The sequence below is a fragment of the Haliotis rufescens genome, unplaced genomic scaffold (genome assembly GCF_023055435.1).
Source record: "Haliotis rufescens isolate VD_foot unplaced genomic scaffold, xgHalRufe1.0.p SCAF_61, whole genome shotgun sequence".
In the NCBI taxonomy this organism is placed as follows: Eukaryota; Metazoa; Mollusca; class Gastropoda; order Lepetellida; family Haliotidae; genus Haliotis; species Haliotis rufescens.
Window position 1 is genome coordinate 2278125 of NW_025964346.1, and position 15908 is coordinate 2294032.

The window sequence follows — 15908 nt, forward strand, 5'->3', positions numbered from 1 at the left end:
TCGAACAAAAACTTTCTCCTTGTAGAGTATTTGAATAGATTCATTTAATTAATTCATAAATGGTGTATAACGTGAAGTATAATTCATAAGATTTCTTGGAACGTTTATCTTGATCAAAGCTTGTAACTATATATTCGTGACATAATACATGCAATGTGGGTATTTATGACCTGGCTATATGACCTGGCTATATGACGCCAACACAACCATGTACAGCTCCATTGCTAATCCAGCTCGCACAATCCTGTACTGTCGTCACAACGAGATCTATGTTTCCATTGCGGCCGGACTGTATGGTAACTAGAACGGGTTGAAAATTGAATCACATGTCCTACGCGGATAAATGCATTGTGCAACGATGTGTGACAATGTGAGAGTAAACAAATGTTCACAGCATACATGAGTCATTGTATTTCTATGGTTACATACACTGTTTCACATTCAACGCGACACATTACTTGCTATAAATAACAACAAAGTCCATGACGTTCGATATCGCGGTGTTGACACTACAGAATATACCCGTTCTGACTCGCGCACCGTCATCACCTAAACCGTCTTTACCTCGTTGGTTGACCTCCATATTCCGGTGCAGGCCAATACCTACATCTGGATTACCCAGGAGCTGTAAGTCACAAGTGATTTATATAACATTTATTCCTTTACTGTGAATGTGGCAGGAATATAAGACATGTATAGCCGTTACACTGTGAGAATACTCAAGTAAACTTCACCAACTATTGTCATTACGTACTGATCATATACGGCAAGGGGGGGGGGGGGGGGGGGGGGGGGGGGGGGGGGATGGGCTGTGATTCTGGTCTCGTCGGCTGGAAACTGACCACGGCCCGTCCCCCTGTGTGTGAGGCTGTCTCGGCAAGGTGACAAGGCACACGGGGTGCTGATGGTGGGTCTTCTATCTCCGTCCACGATTCAGTGGAAACTCTATTTCCCTCTATTGAATGATCATTATATAGTTTGCAAAATACGTGTCTTTATAAAGAAACGGTTAATACCAAAATTCGATTCCCGACAGAATTTTCAGGTTCACAATATCTATATGAAAACGGTTCCTTACATTTGGGCGCGACCGTGGCGGATACTGATTTTTGTTTATAACGATTTTGTGACAAACCACTGGTAGTTGAGGTAAGCGTTAATTTCCTGTGGTCATTTTACGAACTGCGGACGATTTCACTCACTGTTACCTCTATCATCTGATGTTTCTGCCAATATATTGTGCTGAATGTTTATTGTTTCTTGCTTCTTAAAACCCGTTAAATCAATACATGGTAAGGAAACATGATTCATTATGACATGAAATTTATATAATCACATTATTAGAAATTTGCTAAATGCTAATATTTCATGAATAGTTTTAGTTTTTATTGAAATCGTCACAAAATTGATCTTGCTCACGTCGGCTTTGTTACCTTGATGGTGTTAAATGTTGTTTAGATTTTGTCTTTACTAACCATTAGTATTTCAGATAAGCGTTTATTTCCTGTGCCATATATTAGTTAATGTTTTTCAGACCTGTTAAATGAATCAAACTTTAAATCAAGTTAACATTATTCTCACAGCATGTGTCATTTAAACAATGGCATTTTCAGAAAATTGCTAAATATATAGTACAATAAATACTTTAGTTTTTGACGAATTTATCACAGAATTGATGATATTGATTTCTTGAAGAAGTTGTATGCGGATTGTATGTACGTGCTGGCACGCCATTATGTGATCTTGTATTCACACCGTGAATTTCTGGAATGCCCATTGAGTCGTTAAATGTTGTTCACCACATTTCCTTTGTACTTGGTCAGTGTACCGTTGTTTTGTCCACCTTCGTGTAACGCATGCACAATGCCCATACACGCTCACAAGTGTTACTGATCATTGCCAGAGAAATATATTTCATTTTGGCATCGCATTTGATCTTTTCCCCATTTCTCGTTTGTGGATCTAAAATACTGTTAATTGATCTGCCTGGCTGTCCATGCCTCGCTGTCTCGAATGACCGGATATCTCGAGTTACACCACGGCTCCTGCAACACTGGCCTTCTGTCGTGCACCTGTCGTGGACAGTTGCAAAGACTGCAAGAAATTTGTTTCTGTATGTTGACAACTTTTGATCACATAATTCTGGAAAGAATTATCAAAGATTGAATAAATATGATCTAGAAATATACCCAGTAATTAAATATATATAATTAGATAAAATAATGAATTGTTGAAGTTTGATTCATAATATGCAATAAACTTGTGTCACGATTGAGCATTTCGAGAATATTTTAAACAGATTAAAGGAGCGTAATTTGTATATAATAAGAGCATTTTCATGTAAATATATCTTGTTAAGTTGAACGTATGTGAACTATGCTAGCAATAGATTTTGTCTGTTTTAAATATTTATGGATTTTGAATGGTAAATAATATCGACTTTCCTCTTCGACTTTCGATGTCGTTGAGTACATATCATAATCTAAAGAATTCTCAGGGGTGGAAATTTCGATGGATGGACATTAGTTGATGAGTTTGTCATGGGCATTATGACATATGTGACATCGACAGTGTTGGTTGTGGGTTCAGTGAAATATGTTCCAGAACATGACATGTTATTTTGCTCGTGTTAAATCGGTGTCGACAGAAACTGACAGGGTTACTAATCAATACAAATCATGATGGCAAATAGCTACATGACCACACCCAATCTATGCTGCAGTCTATGAATAACTAGATCAAACATCCTGGGTATTGCACTGTTAAGTCCATAACCCCGCTACTCCGAACACTGGAATCGGTCGAATTAGCACGTGTCCAGATTAACTTGTCAGAGTTACACATCGCCTACTGTTCTTTTTTATGTGCAGAGTGTCCGGACTAAGGAGGGTTGCCTCTATATTCACACGTGTTTGTTTGATTGTCGTCACTTCCGTCTCGCTCGTAGTCGTGCAACCCAAAAATACTTGGTTTAATGCACGACTTGTTCGCGTTCCCCATTGTATTGTACGTTGAGTGCATTAGAACATGGTCCCCAGCCAGATACAAACTTGTGTTACCTCCAGCTTACGGTTACCTTGATTGCTGGTAACATTTCCGAGCTTGGTGTTTAAGAAGATGGCCAGACAGGTATAATGTTTGTGTTTATTCAATATAGTAATGAACTCTTCACAACAGTGGAAGGTTAAAAACTAAACTGACGTCCAAAAGAAACTTTACCAACTGAAAATATATATTTCAGACATTTTTCAGTATATTTTGTTTCGATGAAGTCTATCTAAAACACATAACCAACAGTAGTGTTTGCAGAAAATGTTAATCGTTTGTTGCATGTTTGCGAGATAACACGCGAAAAAGTGAAAAACACGTGCACCACGGACAACTGCAAATGCACGTACGGGTAAGGGTATAAAACGATTGCAAAGGCAAGTCAGACATCCACAGTGATAAAAAAAACACAAAAGAAATTCCACGACGAACAGTCGAACAACGTGAACGAGCCTTGGGTATGGTACAGATGGGAGCCACCCACGCCCATATTGAACGAATCTTCGGTTGCTCCCGTGTTGCCGTTACCAACTTGATGCAACGTCACAAACAGACAGGGCGGGCCGCTGACAGGCCAAGAACAGGCAGACCCAGGGTGACCACGCCCCATGATGACCGGTACTTGCGTACCTTGCACCTCGGAAATCGCTTCCTGACAGTGACGTCATCGGCGACAAATTCCTTAGGTCACAGGGTTAGTCGACAGACAGTGGCCAGGAGACTCAGGGCTCATGGAATCTTGGCTTTTAGACCATACAGAGGACAGCTATTGCCAGCGTAACAGCTAGAGCCCATACAGCCCATTGTCACTAACTTCCTCGCAGCCAACAACGTCAACGTCCTGCCGTGGCCTGCACGCTCACCGGATATGTCCCCCATAGAACACCTCTGGGACTTGATTGATCGTCGTGTTCGACAACGACCACACTATCCAGCCAACCGGCAAGAACTGATCTTGGCCCTCCAAGAAGAATGGCGTCAAATCCCACGTGACCACATCAGACGACTGGCTTTTTCTGTACGTCGAAGAGTTGTTGCGTGTATTGAGGCATTTGGTAGTCACACACGCTACTAATGACTTGTTATTGAACGTGAGCGATTGTTTATGTACTCTGCCTATTGTCCATGATTCTGAAAGCTCGAGTTTTGTACCACACCCAACTTTAGGGGCTCTGACGTCATTCTCGTTCGCGGTATGATAGTCATTGTTAGTGTTGATTATGTTGATATATTGATCTTCTCAATACACTTTACTTCATGCATGTATGTTTTGTTGTTTTCGAGCAAGAGTGATTTCAAACTCTGCTAAAGTTTCTTTTGGACGTCAGTTTACAATGTTAAACATATACCGTAGCTCAATAACAATAATAACAAACCACTGTAGGTTATTGGATAACCCTTGGATAGGAAGGTTATATGAATGAATTAACATCGTCACACAACAGAGATGACCGCCCTGTGTGTTGTATCGCCATATCATCATGTTCAATGTTCTATGTCTTCGCACCTACTGACCCACGTCAATGCACCAGTGTTTGTCTCTGTATCTCTGGCTCCTGTGTAATGTTATCACACGACCTAAACAACACCTGTAAAGTGTAGCACACCACACTCATGGACACTCACATCATTCCTGACCCGTGAACATCCGAATTGGTCTCCAGCAGCCCATGCCTGCCCAGAGGCGACTAACGGGATCGGGTGGTCAGGCCTGCTGACTTGGTTGATGCATGTCATCGTATCCCAGTGAGTGAGTGAGTGAGTGAGTTGGGTTTAACGCCGCTTTTAACATTATTCCAGTTATATCACGGCGTGTCAGCTTAATGTGGGATGAGAGCCCGAAGTGTTGCAGGTCTCAACTAGAAACATAATCGGGGCGAACCGGGATTCGAACCCACAATCATAGGTTTCTGGCGTGCCCAAGGGACGCAACTCTGCAAAGCGAATCGCGGCGCCTTAGACCACTGGGTCTCCCGTGCCCCTTATCGTATCCCAATTGCTTAGATCGATGCATATCATGTCAATCACTGGATTGTCTGATTCAGACTCGATTATTTGCATACTGCCGTCATATGGCTGGAATATTGCTGAGTGCGGCGTGAACAGCATACAAACACATCACTCCTGTACAAAAACACAATTCAGAATGAAATGTTTAGGAAAGTGAATAGTTTTATTAGGTTCCTCTGTATACAACGTAAGGGGCGGGGCCATTGTTCGTTTCATTTGTGGAGGAGGCGAGGGATAACGTGGGATGAGTGTACACACAGAGTCTGGCATGGAACCCAGGGTGTGATGCTTCTGATGTCAATTGTCATATACAGCTTGTCTTCTGACCCAAAGTAGGACTTATAGCAATCACCGCTGGCAAACTAATAAATCCAGGAAATTGACCAGTTATAGGGCGAAAAGAGAAATATGTTGAACGAATGTAAGTTTAATGGCACCCTCAACATGTAGAGAGTGACGAATCATGCCCCACGAAATATTTAAGGTAGTCGAAATCCCAAGCGTCAAACCTTTCAAAAACTATTTCAATACGAGCGGAACAGACATAAATCCCTGTTGTATAATACCCGAGGATCCTGCATTGTTGTGTCGTTTGTACATAATTTTACCACTCAGAGTTGCTTAGGGAGATTCTCAGTGTCCAGGTGAGGACTGAATGTGATTTCAAGTTGATATTGACATTTTATAACCTGACCCCTACGTTACGTAAGTATTATCCAAAGTTGATGTGCACTGAACGATTTACTATTAAATGGCTGTTCTGTTGCCAGATACTCACAGATACCACAACATGCTCTGTTGCAGAGAGTAAGTTTAATCTGTCCCCTCGAATCTCACCAATACCTTACGTTATTGGTCTAGTGGTGGAGTGTCAGCCCGGACAAAACAAGGACTGATCGGCTCGGAGTCAGTATACTAGCACGCACGCACGCACGCACACACACTCACGCACGGCACGGCACGCACGCACGCACGCACGCACGCACTAACACACGTGCATGCAGGTCGTTCTAACTGCAATAATCTTGGACGCGACGTTAAACCCAATTTCACCTCACCTCTAAACCGCTAACATAAGATGAGAGGTTATTGCCCGCTGCATTCTAAATATAAACCCCCCACCCCCGCGTTAAGACACCATCTCTGCTTCGATTTTGTCTTATTAATCTATGGTGATAATAACGCTCTATATGCTTCGACTTGTGTGTAAGTTTTGACCCCAATAACACCGCTGAGCTACTAGTATACGTTTCATTGTAAAACGAGGCGTTCCTGATTCAGATGACAATGTATTAAGAAGTTAATAAACCCTTGATCTGGAGTGCGGACTAGACACCCACTGTAGGTTGATGACCCCCGCCACAGTGAAAATATGACACCTTATGAACCCGCATTTATTAACCCTGGCACTAGTTGATAGCCACCATCACCACCACCACCACCAACACCAACAACACCACCACCACCACTACCACCACTACCACTACAATTTTATTGATATGTCGGCACGGCACTAGTTGCTATCCAGATCCACCACGGGGAGGTTCCATGCCATGGATCCATGGTTACGCGAGAAATATTCCAAATGAACCCCCATGAGGAGAAAGGTCTATATTTCTGGGGACACTGGACATGACCTTGACCCTGGTGTTGGCCTCCAGGTAGAAGGTGGCCCCGAGGCTGCTGGTGGTGTAGGCGGGACGTCCCCGTCTGATGCTGGGGGTGGACTGTAGGTTCCTCATCAGGGGTGTTGGTGCTTCCTCCAGCTCTGACGCCTTCTGTTTCACCACTGCGTGAATGATCCGCCCATAGTCTAACTCCTGGGTTCCGCTGCCACTGTACACGATCTGTAGCAATCAAGACAATGGTATGAAACTATTGTGTAGATCTTATAAACAAATACAGTCAAACACCTATGGGTCGAAGTCTGACGTGTCGAACTTACGGTTGTGTCGAAGTAAAGGCTTGGTCCCTGCGTACTCCCGTGAAGATCCGGGGTAGAATAGGTCTTCAGCAACCCATGCTCGCCGTAAAAGGCGACTATGCTTGTCGTAAGAGGCGACTAACGGGGGTTTGGTGGTCAGGTTCGCTGACTTGATTGATGCATGTCATCCTATCCTAATCACTGGATTGTCTGGTCCAGACTCGATTATTTACAGACCGCCGTCATGAAGCTGGATTATTGCTAACTGCGGCGTTTAACAAAAAACCCAAATCAAACCAGCTATAATAATAATATTAATAATAATAATAATAATAATAATAATAATAATTATTATTTTTCATTTTCTGTCCATTTGTCATAATCCTATGGCAGTATGAAAGAAGCATGCTCCCAAAGATCGCGTGTGACATCCAACTCGGGATCATGTCACTAACATACACTGTAGATCAGCTTCACCCCATCGCCATTGAACCGTGGCCAGAACTACGTCCACTGTGTCACCTGATGGTCAGCAACATAATACATAACTAATGTAACTGTGTATCTACCTGAGAGTAGGTGAAGTAATACCCCCCTTGTGGGACGATAATAGCACCATCCTGATAAGTCATGCCGTTTTCCAAACATGTGCTTCCAGTTGTATTTTTCCAGTGTAAAGTCACATACGCATCTGGGGAGAATAAGAATAATTACAATGAAACATTAACGGAAGTCAAAAGTGATCATAGAACTAACAACTATGTTTTTCACTTAAAACAATAAATGTATTCAACTTATTGCGCTGTTGATGGTTAGACAGATGTGTCTCACCTGTGTACAGGTGTGTTGTGTTGATGGTCAGGTACATGTGTCTCACCTGTGTACAGGTGTGTTGTGTTGATGGCCAGGTACATATGTCTCACCTGTGTACAGGTGTGTTGTGTTGATGGTCAGGTACATGTGTCTCACCTGTGTACAGGTGTGTTGTGTTGATGGTCAGGTACATGTGTCTCACCTGTGTACAGGTGTGTTGTGTTGATGGTCAGGTAGATGTGTCTCACCTGTGTACAGGTGTGTTGTGTTGATGGTCAGGTACATGTGTCTCAGCTGTGTACAGGTGTGTTGTGTTGATGGCCAGTTAGATGTGTCTCACCTATTTACAGGTGTGTTGTGTTGATGGTCAGGTAGATGTATATCACCTGTGTACAGGTGTGTTGTGTTCATGGTCAGGTAGATGTGTCTCACCTGTGTACAGGTGTGTTGTGTTGATGGTCAGGTACATGTGTCTCAGCTGTGAACAGGTGTGTTGTGTTGATGGCCAGTTAGATGTGTCTCACCTGTTTTCAGGTGTGTTGTGTTGATGGCCAGGTACATATGTCTCACCTGTGTATAGGTGTGTTGTGTTGATGGTCAGGTACATATGTCTCACCTGTGTACAAGTGTGTTGTGTTGATGGTCACGTAGATGTGTCTCACCTGTGTACAGGTGTGTTGTGTTAATGGTCACGTAGATGTGTCTCACCTGTGTACAGGTGTGTTGTGTTGATGGTCAGGTACATGTGTCTCACCAATGTACAGGTGTGTTGTGTTGATGGTCAGGTACATATGTCTCACCTGTGTACAGGTGTGTTGTGTTGATGGTAAGGTACATGTGTCTCACCTGTGTACAAGTGTGTTGTGTTGATGGCCAGGTACATGTGTCTCAGCTATGTACAGGTGTGTTGTGTTGATGGTCAGGTACATGTGTCTCACCTGTGTACAGGTGTGTTGTGTTGATGGTCAGGTACATGTGTCTCACCTGTGTATAGGTGTGTTGTGTTGATGGTCAGGTACATATGTCTCACCTGTGTACAAGTGTGTTGTGTTGATGGTCACGTAGATGTGTCTCACCTGTGTACAGGTGTGTTGTGTTGATGGTCAGGTAGATGTGTCTCACCTGTGTACAGGTGTGTTGTGTTGATGGTCACGTAGATGTGTCTCACCTGTGTACAGGTGTGTTATGTTGATGGTCAGGTAGATGTATCTCACCTGTGTACAGGTGTGTTATGTTGATGCTTAGGTACATGTGTCTCACCTGTGTACAGGTGTGTTGTGTTGATGGTCAGATAGATGTATCTCACCTGTGTACAAGTGTGTTGTGTTGATGGCCAGGTACATATGTCTCACCTGTGTACAAGTGTGTTGTGTTGATGGTCACGTAGATGTGTCTCACCTGTGTACAGGTGTGTTGTGTTGATGGTCACGTAGATGTGTCTCACCTGTGTACAGGTGTGTTGTGTTGATGGTCACGTAGATGTGTCTCACCTGTGTACAGGTGTGTTGTGTCGATGGCCAGGTAGATGTGTCTCACCTGTGTACAGGTGTGTTGTGTTGATGGTCACGTAGATGTGTCTCACCTGTGTACAGGTGTGTTGTGTTGATGGTAAGGTACATGTGTCTCACCTGTGTACAAGTGTGTTGTGTTGATGGCCAGGTACATGTGTCTCAGCTATGTACAGGTGTGTTGTGTTGATGGTCAGGTACATGTGTCTCACCTGTGTACAGGTGTGTTGTGTTGATGGTCAGGTACAAGTGTCTCACCTGTGTACAAGTGTGTTGTGTTGATGGTCACGTAGATGTATCTCACCTGTGTACAGGTGTGTTGTGTTGATGGTCAGGTACATGTGTCTCACCTGTGTACAGGTGTGTTGTGTTTGATGGTCAGGTACATGTGTCTCACCTGTGTACAGGTGTGTTGTGTCGATGGCCAGGTAGATGTGTCTCACCAGTGTACAGGTGTGTTGTGTTGATGGTCAGGTACATATGTCTCACCTGTGTATAGGTGTGTTGTGTTGATGGTCAGGTACATGTGTCTCACCTGTGTATAGGTGTGTTATGTTGATGGTCAGGTACATATGTCTCACCTGTGTATAGGTGTGTTGTGTTGATGGTCAGGTACATGTGTCTCACCTGTGTATAGGTGTGTTGTGTTGATGGTCAGGTACATATGTCTCACCTGTGTATAGGTGTGTTATGTTGATGGTCAGGTAGATGTGTCTCACCTGTGTACAGGTGTGTTGTGTCGATGGCCAGGTAGATGTGTCTCACCAGTGTACAGGTGTGTTGTGTCGATGGTTAGGTACATATGTCTCACCTGTGTACAAGTGTGTTGTGTTGATGGTCACGTAGATGTGTCTCACCTGTGTACAGGTGTGTTGTGTTGATGGTCACGTAGATGTGTCTCACCTGTGTACAGGTGTGTTGTGTTGATGGTAAGGTAGATGTGTCTCACCTGTGTACAAGTGTGTTGTGTTGATGGCCAGGTACATGTGTCTCAGCTATGTACAGGTGTGTTGTGTTGATGGTGAGGTACATGTGTCTCACCTGTGTACAGGTGTGTTGTGTTGATGGTCAGGTACATATGTCTCACCTGTGTACAAGTGTGTTGTGTTGATGGTCACGTAGATGTGTCTCACCTGTGTACAGGTGTGTTGTGTTGATGGTCACGTAGATGTGTCTCACCTGTGTACAGGTGTGTTGTGTTGATGGTCACGTAGATGTGTCTCACCTGTGTACAAGTGTGTTGTGTTGATGGTCACGTAGATGTGTCTCACCTGTGTACAGGTGTGTTATGTTGATGGTCAGGTAGATGTATCTCACCTGTGTACAGGTGTGTTATGTTGATGCTTAGGTACATGTGTCTCACCTGTGTACAGGTGTGTTGTGTTGATGGTCAGATAGATGTATCTCACCTGTGTACAAGTGTGTTGTGTTGATGGCCAGGTACATATGTCTCACCTGTGTACAAGTGTGTTGTGTTGATGGTCACGTAGATGTGTCTCACCTGTGTACAGGTGTGTTGTGTTGATGGTCACGTAGATGTGTCTCACCTGTGTACAGGTGTGTTGTGTTGATGATCACGTAGATGTATCTCACCTGTGTACAGGGGTGTTGTGTCGATGGCCAGGTAGATGTGTCTCACCTGTGTACAGGTGTGTTGTGTTGATGGTCAGGTACATGTGTCTCACCTGTGTATAGGTGTGTTGTGTTGATGGTCAGGTACATATGTCTCACCTGTGTATAGGTGTGTTATGTTGATGGCCAGGTAGATGTGTCTCACCTGTGTACAGGTGTGTTCTGTCGATGGCCAGGTAGATGTGTCTCACCAGTGTACAGGTGTGTTGTGTTGATGGTCAGGTACATGTGTCTCACCTGTGTATAGGTGTGTTGTGTTGATGGTCAGATAGATGTATCTCATCTGTGTTCAAGTGTGTTGTGTTAATGGCCAGGTACATCTGTCTCACCTGTGTACAAGTGTGTTGTGTTGATGGTCACGTAGATGTGTCTCACCTGTGTACAGGTGTGTTGTGTTGATGGTCACGTAGATGTGTCTCACCTGTGTACAGGTGTGTTGTGTTGATGGTAAGGTACATGTGTCTCACCTGTGTACAAGTGTGTTGTGTTGATGGCCAGGTACATGTGTCTCAGCTATGTACAGGTGTGTTGTGTTGATGGTCAGGTACATGTGTCTCACCTGTGTACAGGTGTGTTGTGTTGATGGTCAGGTACAAGTGTCTCACCTGTGTACAAGTGTGTTGTGTTGATGGTCACGTAGATGTATCTCACCTGTGTACAGGTGTGTTGTGTTGATGGTCAGGTACATGTGTCTCACCTGTGTACAGGTGTGTTGTGTTTGATGGTCAGGTACATGTGTCTCACCTGTGTACAGGTGTGTTGTGTCGATGGCCAGGTAGATGTGTCTCACCAGTGTACAGGTGTGTTGTGTTGATGGTCAGGTACATATGTCTCACCTGTGTATAGGTGTGTTGTGTTGATGGTCAGGTACATGTGTCTCACCTGTGTATAGGTGTGTTATGTTGATGGTCAGGTACATATGTCTCACCTGTGTATAGGTGTGTTGTGTTGATGGTCAGGTACATGTGTCTCACCTGTGTATAGGTGTGTTGTGTTGATGGTCAGGTACATATGTCTCACCTGTGTATAGGTGTGTTATGTTGATGGTCAGGTAGATGTGTCTCACCTGTGTACAGGTGTGTTGTGTCGATGGCCAGGTAGATGTGTCTCACCAGTGTACAGGTGTGTTGTGTCGATGGTCAGGTACATGTGTCTCACCTGTGTATAGGTGTGTTGTGTTGATGGTCAGATAGATGTATCTCATCTGTGTTCAAGTGTGTTTAGTTAATGGCCAGGTACATATGTCTCACCTGTGTACAAGTTTGTTGTGTTGATGGTCACGTAGATTTGTCTCACCTGTGTACAGGTGTGTTGTGTTGATGGTCAGGTACATGTGTCTCACCTGTGTATAGGTGTGTTGTGTTGATGGTCAGGTACATGTGTCTCACCTGTGTACAGGTGTGTTGTGTTGATGGTCAGGTACAAGTGTCTCACCTGTGTACAAGTGTGTTGTGTTGATGATCAGGTACATGTATCTCACCTGTGTACAGGTGTTTTGTGTTGATGGTCAGGTACATGTGTCTCACCTGTGTACAGGCGTGTTGTGTTGATGCTTAGGTACATGTGTCTCACCTGTGAACAGGTGTGTTGTGTTGATGGTCAGGTAGATGTATCTCACCTGTGCACAGGTGTGTTGTGTTGATGGTCAGGTACATGTGTCTCACTTGTGTACAAGTTTGTTGTGTTGATGGTCAGATAGATGTATCTCACCTGTGTACAAGTGTGTTGTGTTGATGGCCAGGTACATATGTCTCACCTGTGTACAAGTGTGTTGTGTTGATGGTCAGGTACATGTTTCTCACCTGTGTGAAGGTGTGTTGTGTTGATGGTCAGGTACATGTGTCTCACCTGTGTATAGGTGTGTTGTGTTGATGGTCAGGTACATGTGTCTCATCTGTGTACAGGTGTGTTGTGTTGATGACCAGGTACATGTATCTCACCTGTGTACAAGTGTGTTGTGTTGATGGCCAGGTACATATGTCTCACCTGTGTACAAGTGTGTTGTGTTGATGGTCAGGTACATGTTTCTCACCTGTGTACAGGTGTGTTGTGTTGATGGTCAGGTACATGTGTCTCACCTGTGTACAGGTGTGTTGTGTTGGTGGTCACGTAGATGTGTCTCACCTGTGTACTGGTGTGTTGTGTTGATGGTCAGGTACATGTGTCTCACCTTTGTACAGGTGTGTTGTGTTCATGGTCAGGTAGATGTATCTCACCTTTGTACTGGTGTGTTGTGTTGATGCTTAGGTACATGTGTCTCACCTGTGTACAGGTGTGTTGTGTTGATGGTCAGGTAGATGTATCTCACCTGTGTACAGGTGTGTTGTGTTGATGGTCAGGTACATGTGTCTCACCTGTGTACAAGTCTGTTGTGTTGATGGTCAGGTACATGTTTCTCACCTGTGTACAGGTGTGTTGTGTTGATGGCCAGGTACATGTGTCTCACCTGTGTACAGGTGTGTTGTGTTGATGGTCAGGTACATTTGTCTCACCTGTGTACAGGTGTGTTGTGTTGATGCTTAGGTTCATGTTTCTCACCTGTGTACAGGTGTGTTGTGTTGATGGTCAGGTACATGTGTCTCACCTGTGTACAGGTGTGTTGTGTTGATGGTCAGGTACATTTGTCTCACCTGTGCACAGGTGTGTTGTGTTGATGGTCAGGTAGATGTGTCTCACCTGTGTACAAGTGTGTTGTGTTGATGGTCAGGTACATGTGTCTCACCTGTGTACAGGTGTGTTGTGTTGATTGTCAGGTACATGTGTCTCACCTTTGTACAGGTGTGTTGTGTTGATGGTCAGGTACATGTGTCTCACCTGTGTACAAGTGTGTTGTGTTGATGGCCAGGTACATGTATCTCAGCTGTGTACAGGTGTGTTGTGTTGATGGTCAGGTAGATGTGTCTCACCTGTGTACAGGTGTGCTGTGTTGATGGCCAGGTACATGTGTCTCACGTGTGGACAGGTGTGTTGTGTACATGGCCAGGTAGATGTGTCTCACCTGTGTACAGGTGTGTTGTGTTGATGGTCAGGTACATGTGTCTCACCTTTGTACAGGTGTGTTGTGTTGGTGGTCAGGTACATGTGTCTCACCTGTGTACAGGTGTGTTGTGTTGATGGTCAGATAGATGTATCTCACCTGTGTACTGGTGTGTTGTGTTGATGGTCAGGTACATGTGTCTCACCTGTGTACAGATGTGTTGTGTTGATGGTCAGATAGATGTATCTCACCTGTGTATAGGTGTGTTGTGTTGATGGTCAGGTACATGTGTCTCACCTGTGTACAGGTGTGTTGTGTTGATGGCCAGGTAGATGTATCTCACCTGTGTACAGGTGTGTTGTGTTGATGGTCACGTAGATGTGTCTCACCTGTGTACAGGTGTGTTGTGTCGATGGTCAGGTAGATGTATGTCACCTGTGTACTGGTGGGTTATGTTGATGGTCAGATAGATGTGTCTCACCTGTGTACAGGTGTGTTGTGTTGATGGCCAGGTACATATGTCTTACCTGTGTACAGGTGTGTTGTGTTGATGGTCAGGTAGATGTATCTCACCTGTGTACAGGTGTGTTGTGTTGATGGTCAGATAGATGTGTCTCACCTGTGTACAAGTGTGTTGTGTTGATGGTCAGATAGATGTATCTCACCTGTGTACAGGTATGTTGTGTCGATGGTCAGATATATGTGTCTCACCTGTGTACAGGTGTGTTGTGTCGATGGCCAGGTACATATGTCTTACCTGTGTACAGGTGTGTTGTGTCGATGGTCAGGTAGATGTATCTCACCTGTGTACAGGTGTGTTGTGTTGATGGTCACGTAGATGTGTCTCACCTGTGTACAGGTGTGTTGTGTCGATGGTCAGGTAGATGTATCTCACCTGTGTACAGGTGTTTTGTGTTGATGGTCAGGTAGATGTATCTTACCTGTGTACAGGTGTGTTGTGTCGATGGTCAGATAGATGTATTTCACCTGTGTACAGGTGTGTTGTGTTGATGGTCAGGTAGATGTATCTCACCTGTGTACTGGTGTGTTCTGTTGATGGCCAGGTGGGCCGCTGGTTTGGATGAGTTCATCTCCAGATAAGACAGGAAGCTTTGGATGCCTTGGAAATCTGACAACACCAGAAGGTTAAACATTATAATATCACGACGTTCTTTGTGAATGTGACGTATAAGCTGTACGTTAAGGAACATAAGTGCTTGGCTGCATGAAACCCACCATTTCTATGAGTGAGTGAGTGAGTGAGTGAGTTGGGTTTAACGCCGCTTTTAACAGTATTCCAGTTATATCGCGGCGTGTCAGCTTAATGTGGGAGGAAAGCCCGAAGTGATGCAGGTCTCAGACGTTTACCAATTCGGTGAAACCCACGAGCACGGGTATTGTGCTGACAAACCTAGAAACATAATCGGGGCGAACCGGGATTCGAACCCACAATCATAGGTTTCTGGCGTGCCAAAGGGACGCAACTCTGCACAGCGAATCGCGGCGCCTTAGACGACTGGGCCACCCGTGCCCCCCATTTCTATGAAGTGCTGATACCAGCATATACCGATAATTATCAATACACCTAACATGAATCTGGACGTGTTGGGACGTGTTGGGACGTGGTCCTTGTAAATGTATCACACTACGGAACCATGTGGGCGTGGCCGGAGATGGGTGACTCGTGACTGGTAATGTCCCAATCATGCACTACCATCCATGCTCCACCTTAATGCACGAGGCTGAGTCGCGATGGTCATGTGTATGTGAAGTTTGCCCAGCACTGTAACAAGGACTTACGTTATTGATACATTAGTAGAGGTCCGGATTGTGACAAGTGAATCCACGTCCAGACCATCCCGTCACATCTCTTCTTTACCAGTCACATGCATTGGCTTGAACATTGCAATTGCAATGAATCTTTTTTATTACAATACAACACCGTTATCAAGCAAGTGGTGTTAGAACCTACACCGAAACGTCGCAACTTATTGCA

The 15908-nt window shown here is 44.4% G+C and overlaps 2 protein-coding genes across 4 annotated transcripts in view; one reads left to right on the forward strand and one right to left on the reverse strand.

Annotated features, from left to right (window-relative positions):
* LOC124118679 (lymphotoxin-alpha-like) overlaps window positions 1-15908 on the forward strand; it is a 155232-nt gene that overhangs the window by 947 nt on the left and 138377 nt on the right. The window contains exon 1 of one of the 3 annotated variants that reach the window (XM_048386893.1): window positions 517-627. The exons of 1 other annotated variant lie outside the window; for it this stretch is intronic. The gene's annotated coding sequence lies outside the window, so the exon portion shown is untranslated. Of the gene's footprint in view, window positions 1-516; window positions 628-892; window positions 908-15908 lie in introns of those variants that run through there. One more of the 3 variants, XM_048386895.1, reaches the window with a different exon arrangement.
* The window catches only part of LOC124118680 (lymphotoxin-alpha-like), a 40392-nt gene continuing 29679 nt past the window's right edge, over window positions 5196-15908 (reverse strand). Inside the window, exons 4-6 of the mRNA XM_046480894.2 lie at window positions 14946-15041; window positions 7552-7673; window positions 5196-6905 (exon numbers count right to left, since the gene is read on the reverse strand). Of these exons, the coding sequence (XP_046336850.2) occupies window positions 6624-6905; window positions 7552-7673; window positions 14946-15041 (500 nt within the window). The 3' untranslated portion in view covers window positions 5196-6623. The remainder of the gene's footprint in view (window positions 6906-7551; window positions 7674-14945; window positions 15042-15908) is intronic.